Below are 25974 nucleotides of genomic sequence, written 5' to 3'. Positions count from 1 at the left end.
CAAAAGGACCTGAGACTCTTATCTCCAGTTAACCTCTAGAAAACGGGAAGTGGGGCTTGGTTCAAGGGTAGGGTGGTAGCCTTGAGCTGCAGAGCTCAGGGACAGCGCCCAGGTGGAGTTCAAGCCCTGTGACATGCCCCCCAAAATGGAAGTTGTTAGGAACAATGAAACATGGGACATAATGTCTTTAAAGCACCGGAAAAAAGTTAGGCTATACAGAGAAGCAGGAAATAGGAGCCATCTCTAATCCCAGTTGAGATCAGTGGAGATAAAGCTAAATTACAAGAAAACCAGGCAGCCCTGAAGACAACAAATCGCCAGCCTATAACTTTAGAAATAGCAAACATACTATATTACACACTTACACAGAGGGCTTATAGATATGAGACACCAACACATGGCTACAGCTATATTTGTAAGGCAGTGAATACATTACGGGGATTGAACTCAGGGCCTGGGCACTGGCCTTGAGCTTTGTTGAGCACTATCATTAAAGCCAAAGCACCATTTATGGATTTTTCTGTGGATGTGATACCAAGGAATAGAACCCAGGCCTTTGCAAATGCTAGGCAAGCATTGTACCGCAAGGCCACACTCTTGGTCCAGTACATTCCTTGAATATTATGCTTTCCCATGTTTTCCTCATATCTTCCCTCCCCTCCCCCTTCCCAGGCTGTAAGGTACATCATTATTTTTTTCATACATATAAGGCAAGAATACTAGAGTTCATGAACTGATAAACTCAGCTTTTGTTTCTCTGACAGAGGTTTCATCACATTTATATATGAATATATATAATATATATACACACACACATATAAGCATACATAAATCTATACACACGTGATACCTGGTATTATAGATTACTTCTACAGAGAAGTTCCAATTCCATAAGTCACATTAGGCGTCCACTACCCCTTCATTTATGTCCCCCTTCCATCTCATTATTCCCCCTCCTGCCCCAGGTATGCTTTCATGCATGTGGGGTGACTTCAGGGGGAGAGTCACCCTCTCATGTGGCAGACCAGCATTTCTGTCATATTGAGGTCTGCAGCCTTTCCCTGAGGAGGGGGCCACCGTGGAGACAGAGGTGCTCTGGAGACCTGATAGGGCCCAGGTTTTCAAGTCCGGGAGAGTGTGGGCACCCTGCCTCAGGGATGGTCTTGGAGGAGTAGGGTGGCACGAAAGGACCTACCAAGACACAAATGGCAGCGGGCTTGGGTGGTGGAGGGCGTGGAAACCACGACCGCCATCTGAGGGCCTGTGAGCCCCGCAGCTTGCTCGTGGTGCCTGACCAGTGAGAGCTTGGAGCCATGGCCAGTGAATTGCCAGGCAATTCACTGTGTGGGTTCCTCCCACTGTTAGAACTCCTGAGCACTGGGAACTCAGGCCACCACTTGACGTTCCAGTCTGTCCTGCAGAGCCAAGAATTGAACCCTGACGCTGCTCTTCCTATTGCTTGTTTTTGTCTCTAGTTTCAATAACTAGTTTCCAGGAAGTTCTTCTCAAGCAAAATCAGATTATTGACTCGAGAGTTATTGCTGAGGACAGAGTTGTTTATGCCAAAGTAATATGCTGCTTAAAAATTCATGCTAGTTGGGGCCGGGAGTTTGGCCTAGTGGTTAAAGTGCTTGCCTAGTATGCATGAAGACCCGGGTTCGATTCCTCGGTACCACATACATAGAAAAAAGCCGGAAGTGGTGCTGAGGCTCAAGTGGTAGAGCTCTAGCCTTGAGAAAGTCCAAGGACAGTGCTCAGGCCCTGAGCTCAAGCCCAGGACTGGCAAAAAAAAAAAAATTCATGCTAGCTGGACTGTAAGTGTATGGTTTTCTTTCTGGATCTTCTAGGCTTTTCCATTTATCTTCAGGTCTGTTTTTGTGCCAGTTCCATGCTGTTTTTGTTATTATAGCTCTATAGTAGAGTTTGAAACCTGGTATTGTGATACCACCTGCATTGCTTTTTTGTTGTTGTTTTGTTTTTTGACCTAGAATTGATTTGGCTATTGTAAGTCTTTTGTTGTTCCATATGAATTCTTGAATTGTCTCCTCTATTTCCATAGAGAGTATCCTTGGGATTTTGATGGGGATTGCATTGAAATTGTAAATCATTTTTGGCAGTATGACCATTTTCACAGTGTTGAGTCTTCCTATCCATGAACATGGAAGGTCTTTCCATTTTCTGGTGTCCTCTGTAATTTGTTCCATTAGGCTTTTATTCATTAATAATTCCTTTACTTATTTGGTTATGTTAATCCCCAAATATTTTCTTCTTTTGGGGGCTACTGTAAATAGGAAAGTTTTCTTGTTCTCTCCTTCTGTTCGTGCATTGTTGGCATACAGAAAAGCTACTGATTTTTTGGTTGATTTTGTATCCTGCCACTTTGCCAAAGTTGTTTATTAGTTCTAAGAGTTTGGGTGTGGAATAAATTGGGTCGTTCAGGAGTAAGATCATGTCATCTGCCAGTAGGATGGTTTAATTTCTTCTTTCCCTATGTGTAGCCCTTTAATGTCCTTTTCTTGCCTATTGCTCTGGTTAAGGGTTCCAGAACTATATTGAAGAGAAGTGGAGAGGGGCATCCCTGCCATGTTCTTGATTTTAAGGTAAGTGGTTTTAGTTTTCACTACTTTGTATAATATTGGCTGTTGGTCTGTCATATATGGCCTCAATTTTTTTTTGCCAGTCCTGGGGCTTGAACTCAGGACCTGGGCATTGTCCTTGGGCTTTTCTCAAGGCTGGCATTCTACCTTTGAGCCACAGTACCACTTTTTCTGTGTATGTGGTATCAAGGAATCGATCCCAGGACTTTGTGCATGCTAAATGGGAAGTCTACGAGTAGACCACGCTCCTGGTCCCTGGCCTTCATTATTTTAAGGAATCTACTTTCTGTTCCTATTTTCTCTAGTGTTTTCAACATGAATGGAGGTTGTATTTGATCAATGGCTATCTCAGCCTCAAGACAAATAATCATGTGATTTTTGGCCTTAGCTCTATTAATATGGTAAATTACATTGATTTGAGAATGTTAAACCAGGCTTTTCATAATGTAGAATTGTTTTTAAGTTATTTCCGAATTCTGTGCGCTAAACTTTTTTTTTCCTGTCATGGGCTTGAGCTCAGGGCCTGAGCACTGTCCTTGGACTTTCTCAAGGCTAGAGCTCTACCACTTGAGCCTCAGCACCACTTCCAGCTTTTTTCTATGTATGTGGTACTGAGGAATGGAACCCAGGTCTTCGTGCATGCTAGGCAAGCACTCTACCACTAGGCCAAACTCCCGGCCCTCTGTGGTCTAATATTTTATTGAGGAACATGTTATATTGGCCTTGCAGAATGAGTTTGTGATGGCTCTCTCTGATTCTATTTCTCAAAAGAGCTTGAGGAGAATTTTCCTAATTGGAGGACTTCTGGTTGCTTTTTCTATCTCATTGTATGATATTGGTTTATTCAGTTGATTTATATCTTTTTGGTTCACTGAAGGCAATTTATATTACACTAGAAATCTGTCCATTTCTGCTAGGTTTTCCTTTTCAGTGAATATAGATTCTGGAAATAGTTGTTTTGATTATTTGGATATCTAGATTATTGGTTGTGATTTTTCCCATGACATCTCTAATCTTGTTCATTTGAATCTTTCTTCTTTTTCATTAATCTTACAAGCGGTCTGTCGATTTTACTAATTAAAAAAAAACAGCTTTTTGTTTCACTAATTTTATGGATAGTTTTTTAAATTTCTATCTCATTAATTTCTGCTTTTATTTTTGTAGTTTTGGTCTTTTAAGGAGCTTTAGATTTAATTTTTTCTTGTCCTAGGAGCTTTAATTGCATCTTAAGATTATTTATTTGTATTTCTTCTGACTTTTTAATATGAGGTTAGATGAATCTGCCCCTTAGAACTCCTTTTGCTGTGTCCCACAGGTTCCTTTGTGATTTATTTTCTCATTTTCATTGCATTGTAGGAACATTCCAATTTTTTTTTTGCCAGTCCTGGGCTTGAGCTCAGGGCCTGAGCACTGTCCTTGGACTTTCTCAAGGCTAGAGCTCTACCACTTGATCCTCAGCGCCAGTTCCAGCTTTTCTTTTTCTATGTATGTGGTACTGAGGAATCGAACCCAGCACTTCATGCATGCTAGGCAAGCACTCTACCATTAGGCCAAACTCCCGGCCCCCAATTTTTTGATATATTCTGTGACACAAGTGTTACTCAGCAGTGTGCTCTTCGGTATTTTGTGTCTGAGCATTTTGCACAGTGTCTGTGTTATTCAGAACTAGTTTGATTTCACTCTGGTCAGAGAGAATGCAAGAAATAATATCAGTCCTCTTGGATCTGCTTAAATTCTTTGTGTGAGCTATAATATGATCTATTTTGGAGAATGTTCTGTGGGCTGCTGAGAAAAATGTATAAATGCTGCTGTTGGGTGGAAACTTCTTTGGATGCCTGTGAAGCCTAGCTGGGCTATGTTGTCATTTAATCCAGGGGCTTTGCTTATGTCTTGCTTTGCTGATGTATCCTTTGGTGAGAGTGTTAAAGTCTCCTACTACAATTGTGTTTGAGCCAATCTGGCCCTGTCGACCTGTGGAGTGTTGGAATCATTTAGGAGCTCCATTTTTTGGTGAGTATAGATTGATGACTGCGATGTTCCGATTATGAATTATCTCATTACTATGCAGTGGCCATCTTTATGTTTATGTATTGTTTTTAATGAGAAGCTAATCTTATCAGAAATTAAAATTGCTTTCCTGATTTTTGAGCTGAGCATTGGCATGAAAAATCTTGTTCCATCTCCTCACTTAAAGTTTGTTTTTATCCTTGGCAGTGAGATAGATGGGTCTTTTGGAGACAGCAATGGATGGATCTTGTTTTCTGATCCATTCTGCAGTTCTTTTTCTTTTGCTTGGAGAGTTGAGTCCATTGATGTTTAAGGTAAATATGGAGAGGTGACTAATGTTTTTTGCCATTTCTTTTTCTTTCTTGCGTTTCACTATTCCTCTCATCCTATGCTTACTGAATTGGTTTATTGGTGTTGTCTATCTGATGTGATTCCTTGCTGTTGTTGTCTACACTTTGTATTTGTTTAGTTAGTATTTTTGGGGATTCTGACTTAGTGTGCATGAATTCATATAATTTTTCTTTGTTATGAAGTATCTTTGTGGACCCGGGAGTTTGGCCTGGTGGTTAAAGTGCTTGCCTAGCATGCATGAAGACCCGGGTTCAATTCCTCAGTCCCACATACATAGATAAAAGCCGGAAGTGGTGCTGAGGCTCAAGTGGTAGAGCTCTAGCCTTGAGAAAGTCCAAGGACAGTGCTCAGGCCCTGAGCTCAAGCCCAGGAATGGCAAAAAAAAAAAAAAAAAAGAGTATGCTCATCATCAGAGAGTCAATGATAAACAAAATAAACAAGGAAACTCACTATGTGCCCCAAAAGGGATCACTATGAAGTATCTTTGTTTCTCCATGAAATATAAATGCTAGCTTTGCTGGATGTAGCAGTCTGGGTTGCCAGTTGTTGACCTTCTAGGATTTGATGCTACTTTTCCATGCTTTCCTTGTAATAAGGGTTTGTATGGAGAGGTCCATAGTGATTCTGATTTTCTTTCCATTGTAATATAACTATATATTCTTTGATTTTGCGGCATTTAGAATCAGCTCTTTGCTATTCAAGTCTAATGTTTTTGATTTGATGTGTCGGGAAGACCTTCTTCTGGGGTCCTGTTTACTAGGTGTTCTGTATGCTTCTGCTATGTGTGTGAGATTTTCCTCTTTCAAGACTGAGAAAAATTTCTGGAATAATCCTGTTAAATAAATGTTGCATTCCCTTCATTTGAAATTCCTTCCCTTTGTCAATTCCAGTTATAGGAAGATTCGATTTCTTGGCTGTGTCTGCCCATTCTTGGACCTCTCTTTGGTAAGTTGAGTGATTTTTCCAGGGTAATGACTTTTTGCTGCACCTCCTGTGTTTCATCAGTGCCTGATATTCTATTTTCCATCCCATTTATTCTTCTACCTATGGCTTCCATTGTGGTTTGCATTGTGGAAATTGAACCTGTTCCTGTTTTCTGTGTCCAATCTGAGAGTATTCATTTCTCCATAAACTATGTCTATTTCTGTCTGCATTTCTTTTTTAAAATCAAGGAATTCCTCAGAATTTCTTCTTTGTGATCATGGAATTGCTCTTGAAACTCCTCTTATATTTCACTGGCCAATTCTGTTATGATCTCTTTAACTGTTCTTCTACCTCCCATTTCTTTGCTCTTACCTGCTTTTGGACTTGGTGTGGTAACTTGATTGTTTATAAATCTTGTGATTTGTCTTTGTGACTTTCTCATAGGAAATTCAAGACTTGGCAGTGATGTGTTGCTGGAAAAGATCTTTTCCCAGCTGTAGTTTAGAAACGATGCCATTTGTTGTGCATGAGTTTTTTATTTTGATGTAATCCCATTTGTCAAGTCTCTCTCCTATCTGCTATTCATCTGGGACTCTTTTCAACAAGTTTCTTCCTATGTCTATGAATTCTAGTGTTTCTCCTACTCCCTGTCACAAGTTTCAGAGTTTCAAGTCTGATGTTGAGGTCTTTGATCCACTCTGAGTTGATATTTGTGCGTGGTGTGTGCTGAGCATTCTCTCTGGGCAGTTTTGATTTATTTCCATATTTATGCTGCATGGATGCCCCTTTTTATTTTTATTTTTTGCCAATCCTGGGCTTGAGCTCAGGGCCTGAGCACTGTCCTTGGACTTTCTCAAGGCTAGAGCTCTACCACTTAAGCCTCAGCACCATTTCTGGCTTTTTTTCCATGTATGCAGTACCAATGAATTGAACCTGGGTCTTCATGCATGCTAGGCAAGCACTCTACCACTAGGCCAAACTCCCAGCCTGGATGCCTCTTTTTAGAAACCTGTCTGGATCTAATAGTGTGGATGCATCATTGGCATCTCCTGGCCTGACTCAAGTATGTAATTCTAGTATTTAAACCTGGAGTTCATGGCATTATAAACACGCATTCCAAGCACAACTGGAGACATAAAAATGAGGAATTATCTCAGCAAGGCAAAATTTACTTCTATGCAGAGGTTTGCATCACCAGCCAAAACTCAGGCAAGCAAGCACAAGGAGCTCAGCAGGCTGCTTCCTATTGAACCCTAATGCAGCAGGCCCCGCCCCTCTGCCCGGATTGGCTGAGTTCAGGCTTATAATCTGCTTGTGGTGAGCTAGGCCAAAGAAAGCAAGCTATATTTACATAAGGTAGCTGTTAGAAGATTTTGAGACTACACAGGTAGTTTTAATTACATCTTGGAACAACCCACTTTTTTATTAAAGAATTTATTAACACTGATTTTTACATCATATTTTAATGACATGTGAAACAACCTACTTTAAAAAGAAAATCATTCCTGACCAGATGATTGGGAGGGGGTGGGGGGAGGGAAATGGAGTCAAAAACATGAGAAGGGGTATCAATGTGTGAGAAGTAATGCACCTACTATCTGGCGAATATAACTGTAACCCCTCTATACATTATAATAAAATAAAATTTAAAAAAATGAAAATCATTCCTGCCAGGTTCAGTGACTCACACTTATAATCCTAGCTACTCAGGAGGTTGAGATCTGAGGACCCAGGTTCAAAGCCAGCCCAGGCTCTAAAGTCCATAAGACTTGTATTTCTAACAACTAGAAAACGGGAAGTGGCGCAGAGGTTCAAGGATTAGGAGGTAGCCTTGAGCTGAAGAGCTCAGAGACAATACCCAGGCCCAAGGGTAGGGCAGTAGCCTTGGACTGAAGAGCTCATGACAGTGCCCAGGACCAGGGCTCAAGCCCCATGACTGGCAAAAGAAAAGAAAGAAAAGAAAATCATTCCTTATCCCAAAGCATTCCCTCTATTCTTTCATTTTCTTGCTAATTTGTCTGAGCAGAATAAGTTACAAGCCCAAGCCATCAGACCAAAGAATGACTGTCTTTTTCGTTTTCTTTGTTTTCCTCCGATCCTGGGGCATGAGCTCAGAGCCTGGGCACTATCCATTCGTATTAAAAACACTGTGTGGCGCTCTGAGCTCTAATCGAGATGGAGGTGGAGGTCAGCCAGACGTGCCTGGGGCCGTGCGCCTCGTCATTGTTTCTGTTCTTTTTAGCACAGTACTGAGAAACCAGAAGTGTGTTTGGGGATTGTGAACATTCAGAATGCAACCAGACATGTCCTTGGATGATATTAGGATGAAATCCAGTGACCTTCTGCAGAAGGAAGATCTAGAGAGTGGAGGCTTTGGGAAGGTGTCCTTATGTTACTATAGTACCCATGGATTCGTTATCCTGAAGAAGGTGTACACAGGGCCCAAGTGCAATGAGTCGGTATCCCACTTTCTCTAAAAGGAAGAATAATTACGGAGCCCATTGAAGGAATGAGGTACTTACAGGGAGAAGGTGTGATACACAAAGATCTGAAGCCTGAAAATATCCTTGGTGACAACGATTTTCACATAAAGATAGCTGACCTTGGTGTTGCTTCTTTTAAGACCTGGAGCAGGTTCACTAAAGAGGAACACAATGAACAGAGGGAAGCAAGCCGAACCTCTAAGAAAAATGGTGGCACCCTCTACTACATGGCCCCTGAACACCTGAATGACATCAACACAAAGCCCACAGAGAAGTCAGATGTGTACAGCTTTGGCATCGTTCTTTGGGCAATAATTAGCAAATAAGGAGCCATACGAAAATGCCGTCTGTGCGGAGCAGCTGTTAACATGCATAAACTCTGGGAACAGGCCAGATGTGAACGACATCATTGAGGACTGCCCCAAGTTTATCATCTGCCTCATGGAGCTCTGCTGGAATCCAGACCCAGAAGTGCGCCCGACATTCCCTGATATTGAAGGAGAATTTAGACCTTTTCATGTAAACCAATTGAAAGAAAACGTAGAAGCAGATGTGGAGAGTTTAAAGAAAAAATATCCAGACCAGAATTTACTTTTGAAGAGAATGCAGTCTCTCCAGATTGATTCTGTTGCATTATAACCAAGCAGGTCAAATTCAGAACAGCCTGGTTCACTGCATAGTTCTCAGGGACTGGAGATGGGTCCTGTGGAGGAGTCCTGGTTCTTTTCTCAAGAGCACCCACAAGAAGACACTGAGCCCAACCTGCAGCAAAAACTCCAGGAAGAAGCCAGCTATCATAACTTTGGCAACCGTCTGGACAAACAGACAAAACTACAGCCCAGACAGAATGTGGCTTACAACAGAGAGAAGGAAAGGAAACGAAGGGTCTCCCATGATCCTTTTGCACCACAGAGACCTTCTGGGAATGTTCAGAACACAGGAGTAAAAGGTTTTGCTCCTCTTGATACAACCAGTCATAGTAATGCCCATACACCAACGAACAGGGCTCAACAGCCAACCCCAGGAAGTGCATTGGAACAATGATTTATATAATCTAGCTGGGATTGGAACACAACTTTTTGATCCAGGAGTAGCAGCTGGAGTTTGGTGTGGACCATATCCAGGCCAAATCTACAAAACTTCAGTGCCTGAGACAAATACCTTAGGAAACACACCTACCGCTCCGTATTGCACCTTGACACCAACAGATGAGCCCATAAACTATACAATATACAACAGCAGTGGCATTCGATTGGAAGCAGTAATTATATGGAGATTGGTGGTGTGAGTTCACAATTTCCAGAGAGCACAGTTACAGACTATAAAGAAGAGAGATTCCAAGTACCAAGCATTCTTTGATGATACTACAGCTCTGACTGATGAGCACCTGAATCCAATCAGGGCCCACCTGGGAAAGCAGTGGAAAAGCTGTGCGAGGAAGCTGGGCTTCTCTGAGTCTCAGATTGATGAAATTGACCATGACTATGAGCGGGATGGACTAAGAGAACAAGTCTACCAGATGATCCAGAAATGGCTGATGAGAGAAGGCAATAAGGGGGCCACAGTGGGAAAGCTGGCGATGGCACTCTATCATTGTTCTAGACGAGACCTTCTGACCTGCTTGTTACAGGTTAACTAGAACGACCCCTTCAGGGGCTTTGAACACATGAAGCACCTTCCTCTCTTAGGAGCTAACCCACGTAGGTCCCTGCTGCCTAGAATGTTCAGAACTCTGTCCACTGAACTTTTCTGTCTTCAGACATCTTTCCTGCATTTTGGATCTGGAGAATGAGAAGTCTATAGCTAGAAACCTACTTTCAGCAAAAGTATAAAAAAAGATCTTTTAATGATGCAGGCCAATTTAAAAAAAAAGACAGAAACAAGCCAGGTGTGGTGGCTCACGCCTATAATCCTAGCTACTCAGGAGGCTGAAATGTGAAGATCTCGGTTCAAAGCCAGCCTGGGCACTAAAGTCCATGGGACTTTTATCTCCAATTAACCACCGGAAAACTGGAAGTGGCACTGGCTCAAGGGGTAGAGCAATAGCCTTGAGCTGAAGAGCTCAGGGACAGCACCCAGGCCTAGAGTTCAAACCCTACGACCACTTCCCTCCCCTAAAAAAGAAATGAATTGAGTCTTGAAATGGAAAGAAGAAGTCTACCAGACCCTTGTTATCTCAACTATATGATTCTTAGAAGTCCTTCATGGATAAAATGCCACAACACATATTCATGGTGCTTAAGAGTTTAGCTCTGTATTGCAGATGCTTGATTCATTTTTCCCATAACACTGCTGAACTTTTGCTTAAAACCTGCCACTTTCCCACAGATGTGGAATTTTCATTAATAACGCATTATCACTTCAATTAAGCTCATGCATTCTTATCTCTTTGGGTGTCTTTTTATGTGTGAGGGAGATTTTTCTAAAAGAAAGGGCATGGAAACAGAGCCACTCTCACAACTTAAACACAACTGTGATCCATAAGGGATAGAATACTTGTTTCTATCCTTTCTATTTGACTGTCATTTTTTTTTTCATTTTTGTTGAGTGCAGTTGGTAAAAATAATGTGTAATAAATCATGAACTAATACTTGAGAAAAATGATTTTCTTTCATCTCATGCCATGAACTTCACTCCATTTCTTGGGTTTTGTCGGGGAAGATTTTTCAGAGAATGTAAAATAAACAAGTGTCTTATACACAACAACAACAACAACAAAACCCTGTATGGTCTCCGGAGCACTTCTGTCTCCACGGTGGCCCCCTCCTCAAGGAAAGGCTGGAGAAATCAGTACCACGGTAGTGACAGAAATGCTGGTCTGCCACACGAGAGGGTGACTGTCCCCCTGAAGTCACCCCACATGCATCAACGCGTACCTGGGCAGTGTTAGGTCTGCCTGGGGAAACGATTCCTTCCCCGGGCCTTCTGTGCACCCTGGAAATCCCCGCCCAGACTGTAACCCTGGCAACTGTCACCTCCCCAGTGGGAGGTCCCCAGTCTGAAGTATTTCCTCATCCTCTGAGGTCACATCCGCTTCCGCTGTGCCCCCTATAGAGTGTCTCACTTCCGGCCATAAGCTCGCTCTCTCTTCCGTCAGACTCCATCTTGTGCGGCTGTAGGTCTGTCTTTCTCTCTCTCTCTCTCTCTCTCTCTCTCTCTCTCTCTCTCTCTCTCTCTCTCTCTCTCTCTCTCTCTCTCTCTCTCTCTCTCTCTTTCTCTCTCTCTCTCCCTCTCCCTCTCTCCCTCTCTCTCTCTCTCCCTCTCTCTCCCTCTCCCTCCCTCCCTCTCCCTCTCTCCTCTCTCCTCTCTCCTCTCTCCCCCTTCTCCTGAACTGCGTGGCGTTTCCTTTCGGCTGACCTTACCTTTGGTGCCGAAACCCGACTGGAGGAGGGTCAGGAGTGGCTGGAGCCCCTCGGTGTCTCCGAGGGTCGATCGGCCTTCTGCGCCCTCCTTCGAACCAGAGAAGGGGAACTCCACTGCCGCACCTCTGCCTATCCCAGCGCTGGCCTGGCCGCCGGCACGTTCCGCTACAGTGAGTAGGTTCTGTCTACCAGCTCTCCTGTCTACTTTACCCCACTTTTCCTCCACCCTTGACTTTCCCGCTCTTCTTAAGTGCCCTCTCCGTCTAACCACGCCTCCGACCACGCCCCCTGCCATTCTCCCCTGCCTCGACGACCTCCCCCCCCCAACTACTTCCTTAGGGACTCCTGCTGCGACCCCTCCCCCTCGCCGTTCTACATCCTCAGGGACTCCTGCCAACCCCTCCCCCAACCATTCTATATCCTCAGGAACCCTTCTCCCACCCCCACACACACCTACTCGCAGCCACACTACCACTCCCAGGTCCACAGTCAGCTCCTGATATTAAAAGAAAGTTAAAAAAATGCTGAGGATGGCCCTCAAACCTCCCAAAGAGATCTGTTGAGCATGGCCTTTAAGGTTTTCAATAATCGGGAGGATCAGGAAAAAGCTGATAAGGCTGCCCATGATAGAGAAAATTACCAGCTCCTGGCGGCTGCCCTCCGGGCTCCTCAAAGAAGAGGCACCCAACAGACACCACCTGGACCATGCTTTAAGTGTGGTAAGGAAGGCCACTGGGCAAGAGCCCGCCCTACTCCATGACCACCATCTGGACCCTGCCCAAGGTGTGGACAGCTAGGACATTGGGCAGTTGATTGTCCCTCCTTGTCTCTACAGGGGGGCCCAGCCTCTCCCAAGTTCCATCCATACAGGGAGGAGCCCAAGTCATCCAAGGTACTTGGCTTGGTGGAAGACTGTCGGTGCCCAGGGCCGCTGGCTCCCACAAACATCACAATGGGGGAGCCCAGGGTTTCGCTTCAGGTTGCAGGTAAATTTGTATCCTTTCTTTTGGATACGGGAGCCAATTATTCCGTGTTGCCTGAATATTCTGGCCCGTCTTTTCCCTTCCAGATCCCAGTGGTAGGTGTAGATGGCCTCCCTACTTGCCCTACAACTACGGGACCAGTCCCATGTAGAACAGATGATTTTCCATTTTCACATTCCTTTCTAATCTTACCCCGTTGTCCCACACCCCTTCTGGGGAGGGACTTACTCTCTAAATTCCAGGTCCACTCTCATTCCATATTCCAAGACAGCCAACAACCATTCTGCTTTTGTCCTTGAATGAATCACCACTCATGGCCTTCCAACAGGACCCTTTCCCTCTCCCTCCTGATCTTGTCAATCCTCTTATCTGGGATACTTCTACACCCACCATACTCCCGTCCTCATTAAACTGAAGGATCCTACTCGTTTCCCCCAACACACCCCAATACTCCATTTCCCTTCGACATAGGCGAGGTTTAAAACCCATCATCCTTCGTCTTCTTAAATAAGGACTTCTCGGACCTGCTAACTCCCCCTTCAATACTCCTGTCTTACCAGTGAGTGAGCTCACCGGAACCTACCGTCTGGTACAGGATCTGCGCATTGTCAACGCTGCAGTCCTTCCTATCCACCCGGTAGTGCCTAACCATATACTCTCCTTTCACATCTGGTTTACATCCTAAGTGGACAGGCCCACACCAGGTCCTGTTGACCACTCCTACTGCAGTTAAAGAGGGCTACTGCTTCTGTTCCTGAACCTCCTATACCAATGACGACACCAAGGTATGACTGCCCTTCTCTCGGACCTACCAAGGTAAACTAGAATGATCCTTTGGGAACTGGAAAGAGGAGGAGCAATAGAGAATAAGTGCTCTTCCTCCTGCTACCTCATAACTGTGAAATGCTCTTTCCTCTCTCACAGGAGAGCCAGCAGAGAGCGCTAGCCAGGGATGAAAAGGAAGGATTCGACAGGGTCTCTTTGGAGTGTTCCTTCCATCTCCAGGGTTATCAGGCAGGGAAGAGACAGAGACTCCAGCCCCACCAAGGCCATGGCTACCTCCAGCTCTGTCCCTCCATCTGGTTTCTGTCCCTGTTCTCCATGTTCTGAACAAAAGGACTGAGCCCCAACAGGTCCCTCCCTGGTGCCAAATTTGTTTTTCTTGGGCTTTAGCAGGAGAACATGGCTGAAAAGCCCAGGTCTACCAGAAAGGCTGAGTGTGTAGCAGGGTTTAACTCAGAAGTTTTATTCAGTTTCCTCCTGGCTCCAGACCATCTTTCCCTTGACGACCAGAAAGCCAGATGCCCTTTTTCTGTGTGTCCACAGGGAATGCCAACCTCTTTCCAACATTCCCTGGCTGATTAAAAGCCTCAGTGATTAAAGATGAAAGGAATTACCACTGCTCCTGTAATCAGCGTTCTACCCCCAAAGGATATACCATCTGTGCATTGCTTCACTTGCAATAAAGCTTCTGCAGCTCCTGGAGGTGGATTGAATGAATCCAGTAGCAGCTTCAGTGATTCCTGAGTACCAAACAAGAAGTTTAATTTTTCCAAGGCAAGGGCTGGGCAGACGATACCGGCATGGGCTGTGGAATGAAAGTAGAAAGAATATTTTTCCTACTTACCAAGACCTGAGACTAGAATCTCGAGAGAAACCACCAGGGTTTTCTGTTCCTGTCTAAAGTGGGCCAGGCTGACAATCTAGGCTGACTTCCTGAAGCTCTCACAGGAATGGTGAAATTAGGAGATCATGATCTTGTTTTGATATTGCATGGAATTATGCCTATTCATTCTGAAGGCTTCTCCAGCTGCTTTACATCCCCTCGACTACATTTGGGGAAGAATTATTTATTTCCGCCCATGGAGTTGCACATTATTCATTTTGGATCAAGGGATCTTTTAGGTGACATTAACTTTAAAGTGACTCATAGAATCAAACTCTTCAAGAAAAAGAGAAAAATTGAAACTAAGCCTTGAGGGAAGCAATTAAGGTGTTAAATTATGGAAGACTGATGTTCAGGATATTTTTCATGCCAATGCTGGGAACTGAACTCAGACCAGGGCACTGTTGCTTAGGTGTTGGCACTCTATCACTGCAGCCACAGCCCCACTTCTGCCTTGGGGGTGGAGGAGGTTAGAGTAACACAGACTCCTTTTGCCTGGGGTGCTTCAATCCAGGATTCTCAGATGTTAGCTTTCTGAGCAGCTAGGAATACAGACAGACACAAATTCTTGGCTCCTGGTTCTGTGCCAGTTTTGATGTTTGAACAAGTGAAATTATATCTTTTTCCTGCACTGTTACTGTCATCAACTAAATCATTACCTAAACCCAAACGATGACAATGATATGTAAAAGTTAATTCAGAATGGAGTCTATGTTCTTAGCTACAGATTGGCCCGAAAAGCTGGAATTAGGGATAATACTTCTTTTCACAAACACCAGAGCTTCTTCAGAAACCTTTTCTTCTGCACTGATGCCCAGGTCATTAGAGAGAAGGAGAGGAAGAAAATGAATTTAATCGGTTCCTTCTCAAATTGTGGGGACATGGAAGAACCGCTTCTCAACCTCTGCATTTCAAGTGACTCACAAGGCATTTTCTAGTTTTCTTCTTTCCCTCGGGTCTCTGTGCAGTCCAAGCTGGCCACCAGCACGCAGGCGTCCAACCTCGTCCTAACTGGGGTTGTGAGTGGAAATCACCTGATCAAGCCCCAAAGCTTGGCACTCATGGGACCCAAAGGTTGGTTTAGCCATCTTCCCTAGTGATCCTGACCAAATGACATCATACAGCGGGAACTCTTCGGACAGGGTAAGGCCAGAGGCAACATGGGAGAGAGTGAGGGCCAATCAGAAGTCAATGCAAAGGAAAAGCCAGTGATACTTGGTTCCTTTTCCATGGTCAGCATTCCATGCCATGTGTGGTTGAAAGAATGGCTAGAATTAAGTCTGGAGTAAAGGAAAATCTGCACAGAACTGATTGCATGACTTTTACGTCCACTGCTATTAGGATTCCCAGAATGCAGGCAGCCAGTGCTAAGCTCAGAACCTAATTAAAGTGGTTTTATTTAGAGGTGCAGAGACAGTGGATTTTTGGACTGTGGGCACCCCTCCCTACATGGGAAGAGTTTATATTTACAAGTTCAGAAGCTAGGGCCAGGAGTTTGGCTAGTGGTAGAGTGCTTGCCTAGTATGCTCAAAGACCTGGGTGAGATTCCTCAGTACCACCTACATAGAAAAGCTGGAAGTGGTGCTGTGGCTCAAGTGGTAGAGTGCTAGCCTTGAGGAAAGCCCAAGGACAGTGCTCAGGCCCTGAGTTCAAGCATCAGACTGGCAAAAAAATATATGTTAAAAGTTATAGGTTGAACTGACACCTGAGGCTCTTTTGTCAGGAATAACCCGCGAGACTTTTATGCATTCATCTCCTAGTCACCTCATCTCTGTCACCTGCACGTGTAGCTGTAAGCACCCATTTGTCCCAAAGTTAAAATGACAGAGCCTAGGATACCATTCTGCCCACTGCTTCTGAAACGCAGGTCACAGTCTTAAAGGAGGTGCACATAGACTTATCCTTCCAAGATGCTCAAGTGTGCTGGTGCTGAAGACAAAAACATGCACCACTGTGCGTGGATGGTAGGCTGCTTTAAGACCTCAGGCAAACACTGTGGAGAAGACTGAAATTCTCCGCATCCCCCCCTCTCCACCACCTTTTCTCTATGCTGAGAGCTGGAACTTCCTGAAGCTGCTGCTGCACTGGCTGTGAGCAGTACTCACCTTCGGAGCAGCAAAGGGCCAACGTGACCAGCAGGAGAGGCACTGACAGCCTCATGGCGAATCCTGGCTTGGAGCTGGGAGCTTCAGCGCAGGCAGAGTGGGGAATGTGGTCTTGAGTGCTCCGTCCAGTGCTGGCATGGCGGGCACGGTTATTTATCCCTAGTGAGCCTCACGGAGCCTGTGCAGGGGCGTGTGTCACATCCCAGGACTGCTGCAGCCCCTCCTCCTCAGGGGTGGCTTCCTCCATCCTGTTTGGGCCAGAGCCCAGGAAAGCCTGGTCACGGGCACTGGCCCGTTTACCAGGTGACCAGGCAGATTCCCCACAAGCTGACTCTAACGTCTCCACTTGCTCTTGACATTTTAAGGGCAGTCTCTGATTCTGCCTCAGTCCATGGACACAGGTGGGAATGGACAAGAGGAAGACGAAGCCCAGCACGCTAGCAAACGGGGAGCACTTTAGTTCAGGGGCTTGTTTAGGAGCTGACTGACTCGGGGCTCCTCCACTGAGATTTGTGGCAGCAGCAAGGCCTCCCCTGCGCATTCCTACCTGGAAACCAGTGAGCACTCATCCAGATCCCACCAGCGCCCCCTCCTCGTCATATGTGCTCCTGGAAAACATTTCTTTTCCCCAGTCCTGAGGCTTGAACTCTTGGCCCGGGCATTGTCCTGAGCTCCTTTTGCTCTAGGCCAGCACTCGATTACTCTCATCACATCACCACTTGGGGCTCCTTCTGTGATTTCAGTGGAGATAAGGGTCTGTTTAGCAGAGGTGGCTGGCTGAATATGCAAATACAATGAGATTTACTTTTTAATTTTAAGGAAGTTGCTTATGTCATTTAACCACCTAATGCCTTGAGTGACATTATATCAGGAATTTCATGTACAGTTGGCAGAAAATATTCCATCAATTCAAGTAATAAAAAGCAACTCAGAGAAAGCAGTCAAGAAGTAAGAACCCAAACTTGAATTTGAAAGATAAATATTTAACACATTTTTTGTCATTTCATACTTTGGACTAAATCTTATTAAGAATATCACTGACTATGTAAAACTTAAGTAACAAGATTAAGTGGTGAAATTACAATAGTCACTTGTGAAGACAAAATACAAGCTTGTGCACACAACATATTTTAGCTAATTAAAATAATACAAAACTATCGAATAAAATGGAATGCTGATCAAACAACCATATAATAAAGGTAATAGGACCGAATTTTTTAAAATCTTTATAAAAAAAAAAATATATATATATATATATATATATATATATTGCCAGGGAGCAAAAGCTACCACAAGGAGGCATAGTAAGGAGCTCTGGGAAATGGAAATCACAGTGATATTTTTCTCTCTGGAGAAACAAGAGATATTTCAGTGATTCACAGAGCTACTCCCTTTCTGAGGAATCAGAAACCAACTGGAAAACCTTTTCTATCAACCAGTGTGGAAGCAACCCCACTGAGCCTCACCAGGTCAATAGCTACACACCAGCATATCCAGGCAATAGGATTGAATTGTCAGTAACGTGATTGGAAACAGCTGAAAAGAAGCAAATACCAAAGCTATTGTCTTGGCATGGTAAGCTATTTAAGAACCACAAAATGAAGGAGACAGTAGTAAAATGCTACATGGGGTCCAGGGATCTGAGAAGATGTGGGATAACTCGAGCCCAGAGGATCTGGGGACAGTGAAGTTATTCTGTTGACACGTCATGAATGCACATCTTTCTATCAGTGTCCAAGCTATAAAATACAGAAGAGCCAATAAACTTTAGGGGTTAAATATTGGCTAGTGTGTGTATGTGTGTGTGTGTGTGTGTGTGTGTGTGTCATGTAGGTGTGCCTGTGTGTGTGCCCCTCTCAGAAGGAAACAGTGCTGTGTTGCCAGCTGTTCACGATGAAGGTTTGTAGTAGTGTGTAGCTCTTCTGAAATTCTGCAAAACCCTGCTCCAGCACTTTATTCTATTGTCACTATTCCACTTCCCTTGTAAAAATGGCTCCATCTGAAGTTGTCTGCACTAATAATTCAAAGATAGAATGAGAAAGCCATATTGAAAGGAATTTTGAAAAGTATGGATGAAGGGATTGAATATTGTCAAGCAGATGATTCGCACTATGAAAACAGAATTGTAAGAACTGTTCCAACTGTTTATGGAGACAGGTAGAGTGGGAGACACAAGGGATGCCACAGAATAACTAGGAATATGTGTGGGAAAGAAACAATGAATGCCCCTAGCTCCTGTGTGAGCAGTGCAAGGCAATCTGTAAATCAGTTCATCATGGATTCTCACTCAACTCCCATTTATACAGTAATAATTGCCTCACCAAAATCAACGCACAGAGAAAAGCCCTCATCAGTGTTGCTGAATTTCAAGTCAGTCTCACTATCGCAATATCTTCCCTTTTTTTCCCCTTCTTGTCTTATTTTTAAATTTTATTATCGGGATAATACATAGAGGGGCTACAGTTACATTGGTCACCTAGTGTGTGCATTATTTCTCACACACTGATATCACAATGTCTTTCTGAACACTTAAGTATTGCAGCCAGTGCCTGTGGCTTATGCCTGTAGCCCTGGCTACAAAAGAAGCTCAACTGAGAGGTTTGTAGTTCAGAGCCAGGCCCTGACAGAAAAGTCCAGGAGACTCTTATTTCCAATTGTCTGCCAAAATGAGTGGAAAGTAGATCTGTGGCTCAAGTGGTAGAGCACTACCCTTCAACAGAATAACTTAGGGACAGAGGGAGAGGTTCCTGTCTGTGTCCTTGCTTTCAGGTTCACACTGAGCTCTGATGGTCTCTAATCTGGTGTCCTTAGCACTGCTTTACTTCACAGACGGGTTTCCTCTTCTGTTCAGTAAAGCTAATAGTAAGAGGAGGTGGGGGAAGGGTAAGGTGACAGTATAGAATGGAGGGAGGAAGGATAAATGCAGTCCTCGTATTCAAGGATCAGATATAAAAAATAAGCTACACAATTTGTGGGCAGGAAAGGAAGGGAAAATGGAGGAAAGAGAATGAAGGCGTGACATTGTCTTAACAACCATTGTACTCATTGCCAGTCAGACTTATGGAACTACACCCCCTTAGTATAACTCCTTAACAATAACAATAAAAACAAAACTAAAATTGAAATACAAACTCATATGGAAGTGATGATAACACAGTTGCGTGGTATTGGTCCGGGGGGAAGCATTCTCAGATTAGAATCAGCGTTTGACTATAAAGGTCAGTCAGGATGATTGTGTAAGCAAAAGGAAATACAGATAAATCAAGTGGAATGAATATATTTGCTTCCCATACAAAATGACAAATCAAATCTCTGTCAATGAGGAAGTTTTTTAATTTATTCTAAAGGTAAACAGAACACACTGCAAAATCTAGCTCAAGTCCAAAGGAATTTGGGCATTACTTCGGGGAGTGACCTTATAATACTTCATTGTCTTATAATCAGGTCCCTGGAGCTATTATTTGTTTTGTTTTGTTTGCTTTTTAGATGGTGCAGGTATTGTGGTTTCAACTGAAGAGCTAGTATATTCTAGACAGATACTACACCACTTAAACCTTTCTCTCAATGCTTTTTTTACTTTAGTTAATTTTCTAGGTAAATCCTCCTGTTTATATATGAACTAGAACTACAGCCTTCAGATATAGTCTCCTACTTATGGTTTCCAACATAAAAGGAATTTCAGGTGTTGGGAAACTGCCTTAGCATCTATTATGAGTTCAAGTTTGAAGGTTGGAATTCAGTTTTCAGTGGGTAGTGGGTTGTGTGTACATATTGTTTATTCCAAAGGCCCGTGGAAGCTCTGTCCTCAGAAGAAACCCACAGACCTATAGCCATCTAATAGTTGATAAGAGAGCCAAAAACATATGCTGAAAGAAAGATGGCCTCTTCAACGAGTTGTGCTGGGAAAATTGGATAACCACATGCGAAAACTAAAACTAGAACCTTACTAGCTATCACTGCACACCAGTCAGTATCAACTCAAAAAAATGTTGAGCATTTCCTCATGTGTCTGTTGGCCATTTTTACTTCTTCTTCTGAGAAGTCTCATAAGCTCCTTAGTCCATTTATTAATTGGGTTGTTGGGTTTCCTTTTTTCTGGTCCTGGGGTTTCAACCTCTGGGCCTGAGTACTTCCCCTGAAGTTTTTTCTGCTTGAGGACGGTAGTGTTCTACTACTTGAACCACAGCTTCACCTCTGGTCTTTTCTGTGATTTACCAGACTTCCCTGCACCATCAGGCTTCCAACTCCCATCCTGAGTTGTCAGCCTCCTGAGTAACTAGGATTACTGGGGTGAGCCACCAGCCCCCAGAGGTTGGGGGGCGTTGAGAGTTTAGCTTTTTGAGCTCTTTGGATATTCTGAACATTAGACTCTTGCCTGATGTATCATTGGCAAAAATCTCTTCTTCTGTAGAGTGTCTTTTTAGCTTATTAGCAAGGCCTTTGCTTTGCAGAAACTTTCCATTTTGATGTCATCCCATTTATCAAGATCTGTTGTTTCCAAGTCTTTACTTAGAAAGTTCCTAACTGTACAACGAGCTCTAGTGTTTCTTCCAGTGTTTCCTGTAATAAATTCATTGTTTTCGGACTTACCTTGAGGGCCGTGATCCATTTTGAATTGATACTGGTATACAGTGATAGATAGTAAGGTTGTAGTTTAGTTTTCTGCATGTGGTTATCCAGTTTTCCCAGCACAACTTGTTGAAGAGGCTATCTTTTTTTCAGCATATGTTTTTGGCTCTCTTATCAACTATTAGATGGCTATAGGTCTGTAGGTTTATTTCTGGGACTTTTATTTTTTTCCATTGGTCTTCAGGTTTGTTTTTGTGCTGATATTAAGCTGTTTTCCTCACCAAACACCTCTGTAGGAGGTTTGAAGTTTAGTAGTTATACTTCCTATGCTATTTTCCCGGCTAGAATTGTTTTTGCTATTTGAGATCTTTTGTGGTTCCAAATGAATGTCGGGGTGGCTTTCTCCCTGTCATGGGAGAATGTTGTTGGTATTTTGATGGTCATTGCCTGGGATTTGTAGATTGGTTTGGGCAGCATTTTTATTTTCATGTTGTTAATTCTGCCAATCCAGGAGCAGGGAAGATCTTTCCATTTCCTCATGTCTTCTCAAGTTTCTTTCTTCAAATTTAAAAATTTTCAGTGTAGAGGTTCTTAGCATCCTTGGTTATCACTGAGATTCTACCTCACCCCAGGCAGAATGGGTATTATCAAGAACACTAACCATAACAGGTGCTAAATAAAAGGAAAGCTGACACAGTGCTGGTGGGAAACATATGGAGGTTCCTCAAAAAACTGAACCTAGAGCTTCCCTGCGATCCATCAAGTCCACTTCTGGCCACTTGTCTAAAAGATCACAAACCAGGTTACAGTAAAGCCACCAGCACAGCCATCTTCACTGTAGGACTATTCACCATGGCCAAGGAATGGGTCAGCCCAGAGGCCCTTAATAGATGCATGGGTCTGAAAAATGTGGTGTATGCACACAATGTAATTCTTCTCATCCATTAGAAAGAATGGCGGCACATGTACCATTTGTAAAGCAATGGGAAGACTTGGGAAAACGTATGTTAAGTGAAGCAAGTCAGACCCAGAGAGACAAAAGTTGCTTACGTTCCCTCATCTGTGATAGCTGAAATTAGCTTATAAACTAATAAGTAAATCCATTTGGTGGTATGCAAGTGCATGCAAATTTATTACTGAAATTGGTAGATTCTAGAAAACCCAAATAGCATAATTCTGTTGAAGGGCAAAATGAACACAAAGAGTTGGGTACTTGAAAAGGATGGGAGGGAGGTCATGAGGTCAAGGACATGTGAGGCAAGAATTGGTTAGAAACTGGGCGCAGTGGCTCACACCTATAATCCTATCTACTCAGGAGGCTGAGATCTGAGGATCACAGTTCAAAGCCAGCCCAGGCACTAAGAACGTGAGACTTTTATCTCCAGTTAACCACTAGGAAATGAAAAGTGGGGGCCGTGAGTTTGGCCTAGTGATAGAGTGCTTGCCTAGTATGCATGAAGACCTGGGTTCAGTTCCTCAGTACCACATACATAGAAAAGCTGGAAGTGGTGCAGTGGCTCCAGTGGTAGAGCTCTAACTGTGAGAAAGTCCAAGGACAGTGCTCAGACCCTGAGCTCAAGCCCCATGACCCACAAAAAAAAAGAAAAGAAAAAGAAAGAAAAGAAATTGGTTAGAGTATCAATGGCTCAAAACTAACAATTTTGAGCAAACTACAAAAATGTCATTTTTTAGCTGTTGTTTATAAGGATTCAAAGAATTAACAATACAAAAAAATTCGTATCTTCTCATGTGTTCATTTATGTGTTTTCATATTTTAGTAAAATATTGAAATTGTTTTTCCCTACTGGGATGAAAACAGGAATAAGAATGACTATTTGCAATAAATAATAAAAATCCAAAAAAATCATATAAATGTCACATTCTGCTTCCAAAGTGATGTATTTTAATAAACAATTGATGCATTTAGATTCATCAAAAATTACAATTAACATGCTGAAATATTGTCCAAATATGCACCCATCGCTACTGATAATCTAATTATCAGAACATCATAGCTGGCAAGTTCCAGGACATTTATTCCCTTTGTCCCCTTGAGCCTGAGTCCCAGGCCCTCAAATCCTAACCCTGAGTGCACTGAGGCAGCAACCACGTACACTGCCACAAAGCACCTGTCACCACATACCACACAGGGCTCAAAGATGCAATGTGACTGCAATGTGCACAGGTCACTGGACAACGGAACATCCTTCCCTCACCTGGAATGACAAGCCCTGGCATCCCAGATGGCCTGGTGGTGTCTAAGTCACTAATCTCTGCAATACCAAGGATGGAAGCAAGAGGGACACAAAACACCTGCTTTGATTGTGAATTACCAAATGAAAAAGTCACCTCTGTGTCGTAGTGGATGCATGCCTGTCATGCATGCTCTACCCACACCATTCCTGTTGGAAGTGATTCTTCACAGCCTTTTGCTGGAAATCTAGAATTTGGGGGAACCTGAAAATTAGCTCCATACATCGGGGTGTTCCCCTGGTTCAGCTATCACACCCAAATGGTCTGAGACATTTACATAAGATAGTTTTCATCATAGCACAATTTGCTTCTGTAACAAGGTTTTATCTTCACTTGGAGACCCATGCTGCAGGTGCACCTTGACCTGAAGAACAGCCTGCTCCGTGACTCTCATCAAATACTGTAAAGCCCCTGCAATGTCATCAGCACATTGAGACGTCATCCACACCCGTGTCTTCATCTGCCATGTGACATCCTCAGCTTGACGCAGCCCAGAGTGTGCCAGTGGCTTCCATCCTCCTTTCAGGGGGTCGTACCAGAACTTTCCATCCTATGTGCCATGCTGTTAGGAGTGAAGGGGCCAGAGCTGCATGAGGTTCTGATCTGATGGCTGTTCTGCTGTGGAACTGTCGTCCCCTGTAGGGATGGATACTGGTAGAAGCCGCCTTGCAGCCATGTGGCCCAGACCTGGAAAGCCTTCATGACCATGGCAAGGCCAGGAATTTCTGGACTTTGGGGAGGGGGATGTAGCAGTGGGTAGTTGTCACACGACCCACAGGGAGGGATTGTGAGGGCTTGACTAAAATAGGCACCAAGCAGGAAAGACAGCTCTTTTAGTCTAGGAGGGAATGGGCACGGAGGCTGACATTGTCAACAACTTCTTGTGTTGACATTCAGAAAACATGAAAAAGATGTTTGAAAATGGATCGGGATTCTAGTTGACATTGACTTAGAATCTTTGATCTTTTTTTTTTTTTTTTTTTTTGCCAGTCCTGGGCTTGAGATCAGGGCCTGAGCAGTGTCCTTGGATTTTCTCAAGGCTAGAGCTCTACCACTTGAGCCTCAGCACCACTTCCGGCTTTTTTCTATGTATGTGGTACTGAGGAATCGAACCCGGGTCTTCATGCATGCTAGGCAAGCACTTTAACCACTAGGCCAAACTCCCGGCCCCAGAATCTTTGATCTTGTGACCATCTTAATTTTACAGCTTGTGACCATTTTCTCCTTCAACTCTCCTTTCACTGAAGGATATGAATAAAATCTTTGGTAATTACTAGTCTTTAAAAATCCCCAACCAGCTGGTATGGTGGCTCACGCCTGTAATCCTAGCTACTAGGCTGAGATCTGAGGATCTCAGTTCAAAGCCAGCTCTTGCAGAAAAAGAACTGAGATTCTCGGGCCCGGGAGTTTGGCCTAGCGGTTAAAGTGCTTGCCTAGCATGCCCAAAGACCCGGGTTCGATTCCTCGGTATCCCACATACGCAACCAAGCCGGAAGTGACAGAGACGAGACACAACCAAGCCGGAAGTGACAGAGAGGAGACTGCAACAAGCGACAGAGAGCGAAAGCAAGCAAGCGGAGCCCAATCGAGTGGTGGCCGGAGCGAGCGGGGCCAGAAAGAGAGAGAGAAGGGGGCAAAAAAAAAAAAAAGAACTGAGATTCTCATCTCCAATTAACCTCTAAAAAATGGAAAGTGGGACTTGACTCAGGGGTTGGGCTGTAGCCTTGAGCTAAAGAGCTCAGGGACAGCATCCAGGCTGAGCTCAAGCCCCTTGACCCACAAATTAAAAAAAAAAAAAAAAATCCCTAACCCAACCTTATATTAGGAGCTTGCCTGTAAACCTTGCAATTGTAAACGTAACCACATGTTACACTGTGGTTCCAGGTACAGACACCTCTATTTCTGTTCTCCTTTAGTTTATTGGCCATTCAGTATAAGTTGTATATAGTAGTTTATAACACTTTTTTTTCTTTTCCCAATGCTGGGGCTTGAACTCTGGGCCTGGGTGCCATCCCTGAGCTCCTTTTTCTCAAGGCTCGTTAGTGTTCTACCACTTAAGCCACAGTGTCACATCTGGCTTATGCTGTGCTTAACTAGAGATAAGAGTCTTATGGCTTTTTCTGCCCAGACTGACTTCAAACCATGATCCTCAGATCTCAGCCTCCTGAGTAGCTAGGCTCACAAGTGTGAGCCAATGGCACCCAGCCAAGTAGTGAAGATTTCAGAGCAGTGAGTTCATTCTCTGTGATCGAATATGTAATGGTAAATCCTCTTCATCAAACATTTGTCAAGCTTACAAAGAAAGATTAAGTCGCCAGGTAGCACGCTCATGCCTGTCATCTCGGTTTCTTAGGACTCTGAAACACAGACATCACAGCTTCAAGCCAGCCTGGGCATAAAGGTGCGGGAGACTCCAGCTCTAGCACGAGAGGAATGGCTCAAACGTGAGCAAGTAACACGAGGGAGAATCTGAGGCTCTGAGTTCAATCCCTTGTAGAGGTAGAACACACCACACACCTAAATAAGAATAAATGAGTATGACAAAAGGAGAAGAGATTACATGAAGTCTTACAGTTAACTCTTCAGAAAGTTACAAGGTATACTTGGTCAAGTGGCAGATATATTTGATTAATTATATTGAAATACTCTAATAACAAAGGAAATCCTATCATAA

The 25974-nt window shown here is 43.7% G+C and overlaps 1 protein-coding gene and 1 pseudogene across 1 annotated transcript; one reads left to right on the top strand and one right to left on the bottom strand.

Moving 5' to 3' along the window:
• The first annotated feature begins 8170 nt into the window (after positions 1 to 8170).
• Positions 8171 to 10031, top strand: LOC150052476 (receptor-interacting serine/threonine-protein kinase 1 pseudogene; annotated as a pseudogene).
• Positions 10032 to 14016: 3985 nt separating this feature from the next.
• LOC150052475 (secretoglobin family 1D member 4-like) lies at positions 14017 to 18881 on the bottom strand. The gene is made up of 3 exons (XM_090347534.1): positions 18800 to 18881; positions 16479 to 16726; positions 14017 to 14295 (listed from the first exon to the last, which is right to left on the bottom strand). The coding sequence occupies exons 2-3, from the start codon at positions 16531 to 16533 to the stop codon at positions 14078 to 14080; spliced, it is 273 nt and encodes a 90-aa protein (XP_090203660.1). The 5' UTR covers positions 16534 to 16726; positions 18800 to 18881; the 3' UTR covers positions 14017 to 14077.
• Between the last annotated feature and the right edge of the window lie 7093 nt (positions 18882 to 25974).

Source organism: Megascapheus bottae, chromosome 16, assembly GCF_031878675.1.
Source record: "Megascapheus bottae isolate mThoBot1 chromosome 16, mThoBot2.hap1, whole genome shotgun sequence".
NCBI classification, from domain to species: Eukaryota; Metazoa; Chordata; class Mammalia; order Rodentia; family Geomyidae; genus Megascapheus; species Megascapheus bottae.
The sequence above is the reverse complement of the archived record's forward strand: the minus strand, read 5'-3'. Positions and strand labels throughout refer to the sequence as shown.

Excerpts from the sequence above, each read along its gene's own strand:
- LOC150052475 (XM_090347534.1), bottom strand. The coding sequence starts at position 16,533 with ATGAGGCTGTCAGTGCCTCTCCTGCTGGTCACGTTGGCCCTTTGCTGC. Across the intron at positions 14,296-16,478 it reads GGCCCTTTGCTGCTCCGAAG|CCCATGCCGGTATCGTCTGC; the intron begins GTGAGTACTGCT and ends TTCATTCCACAG.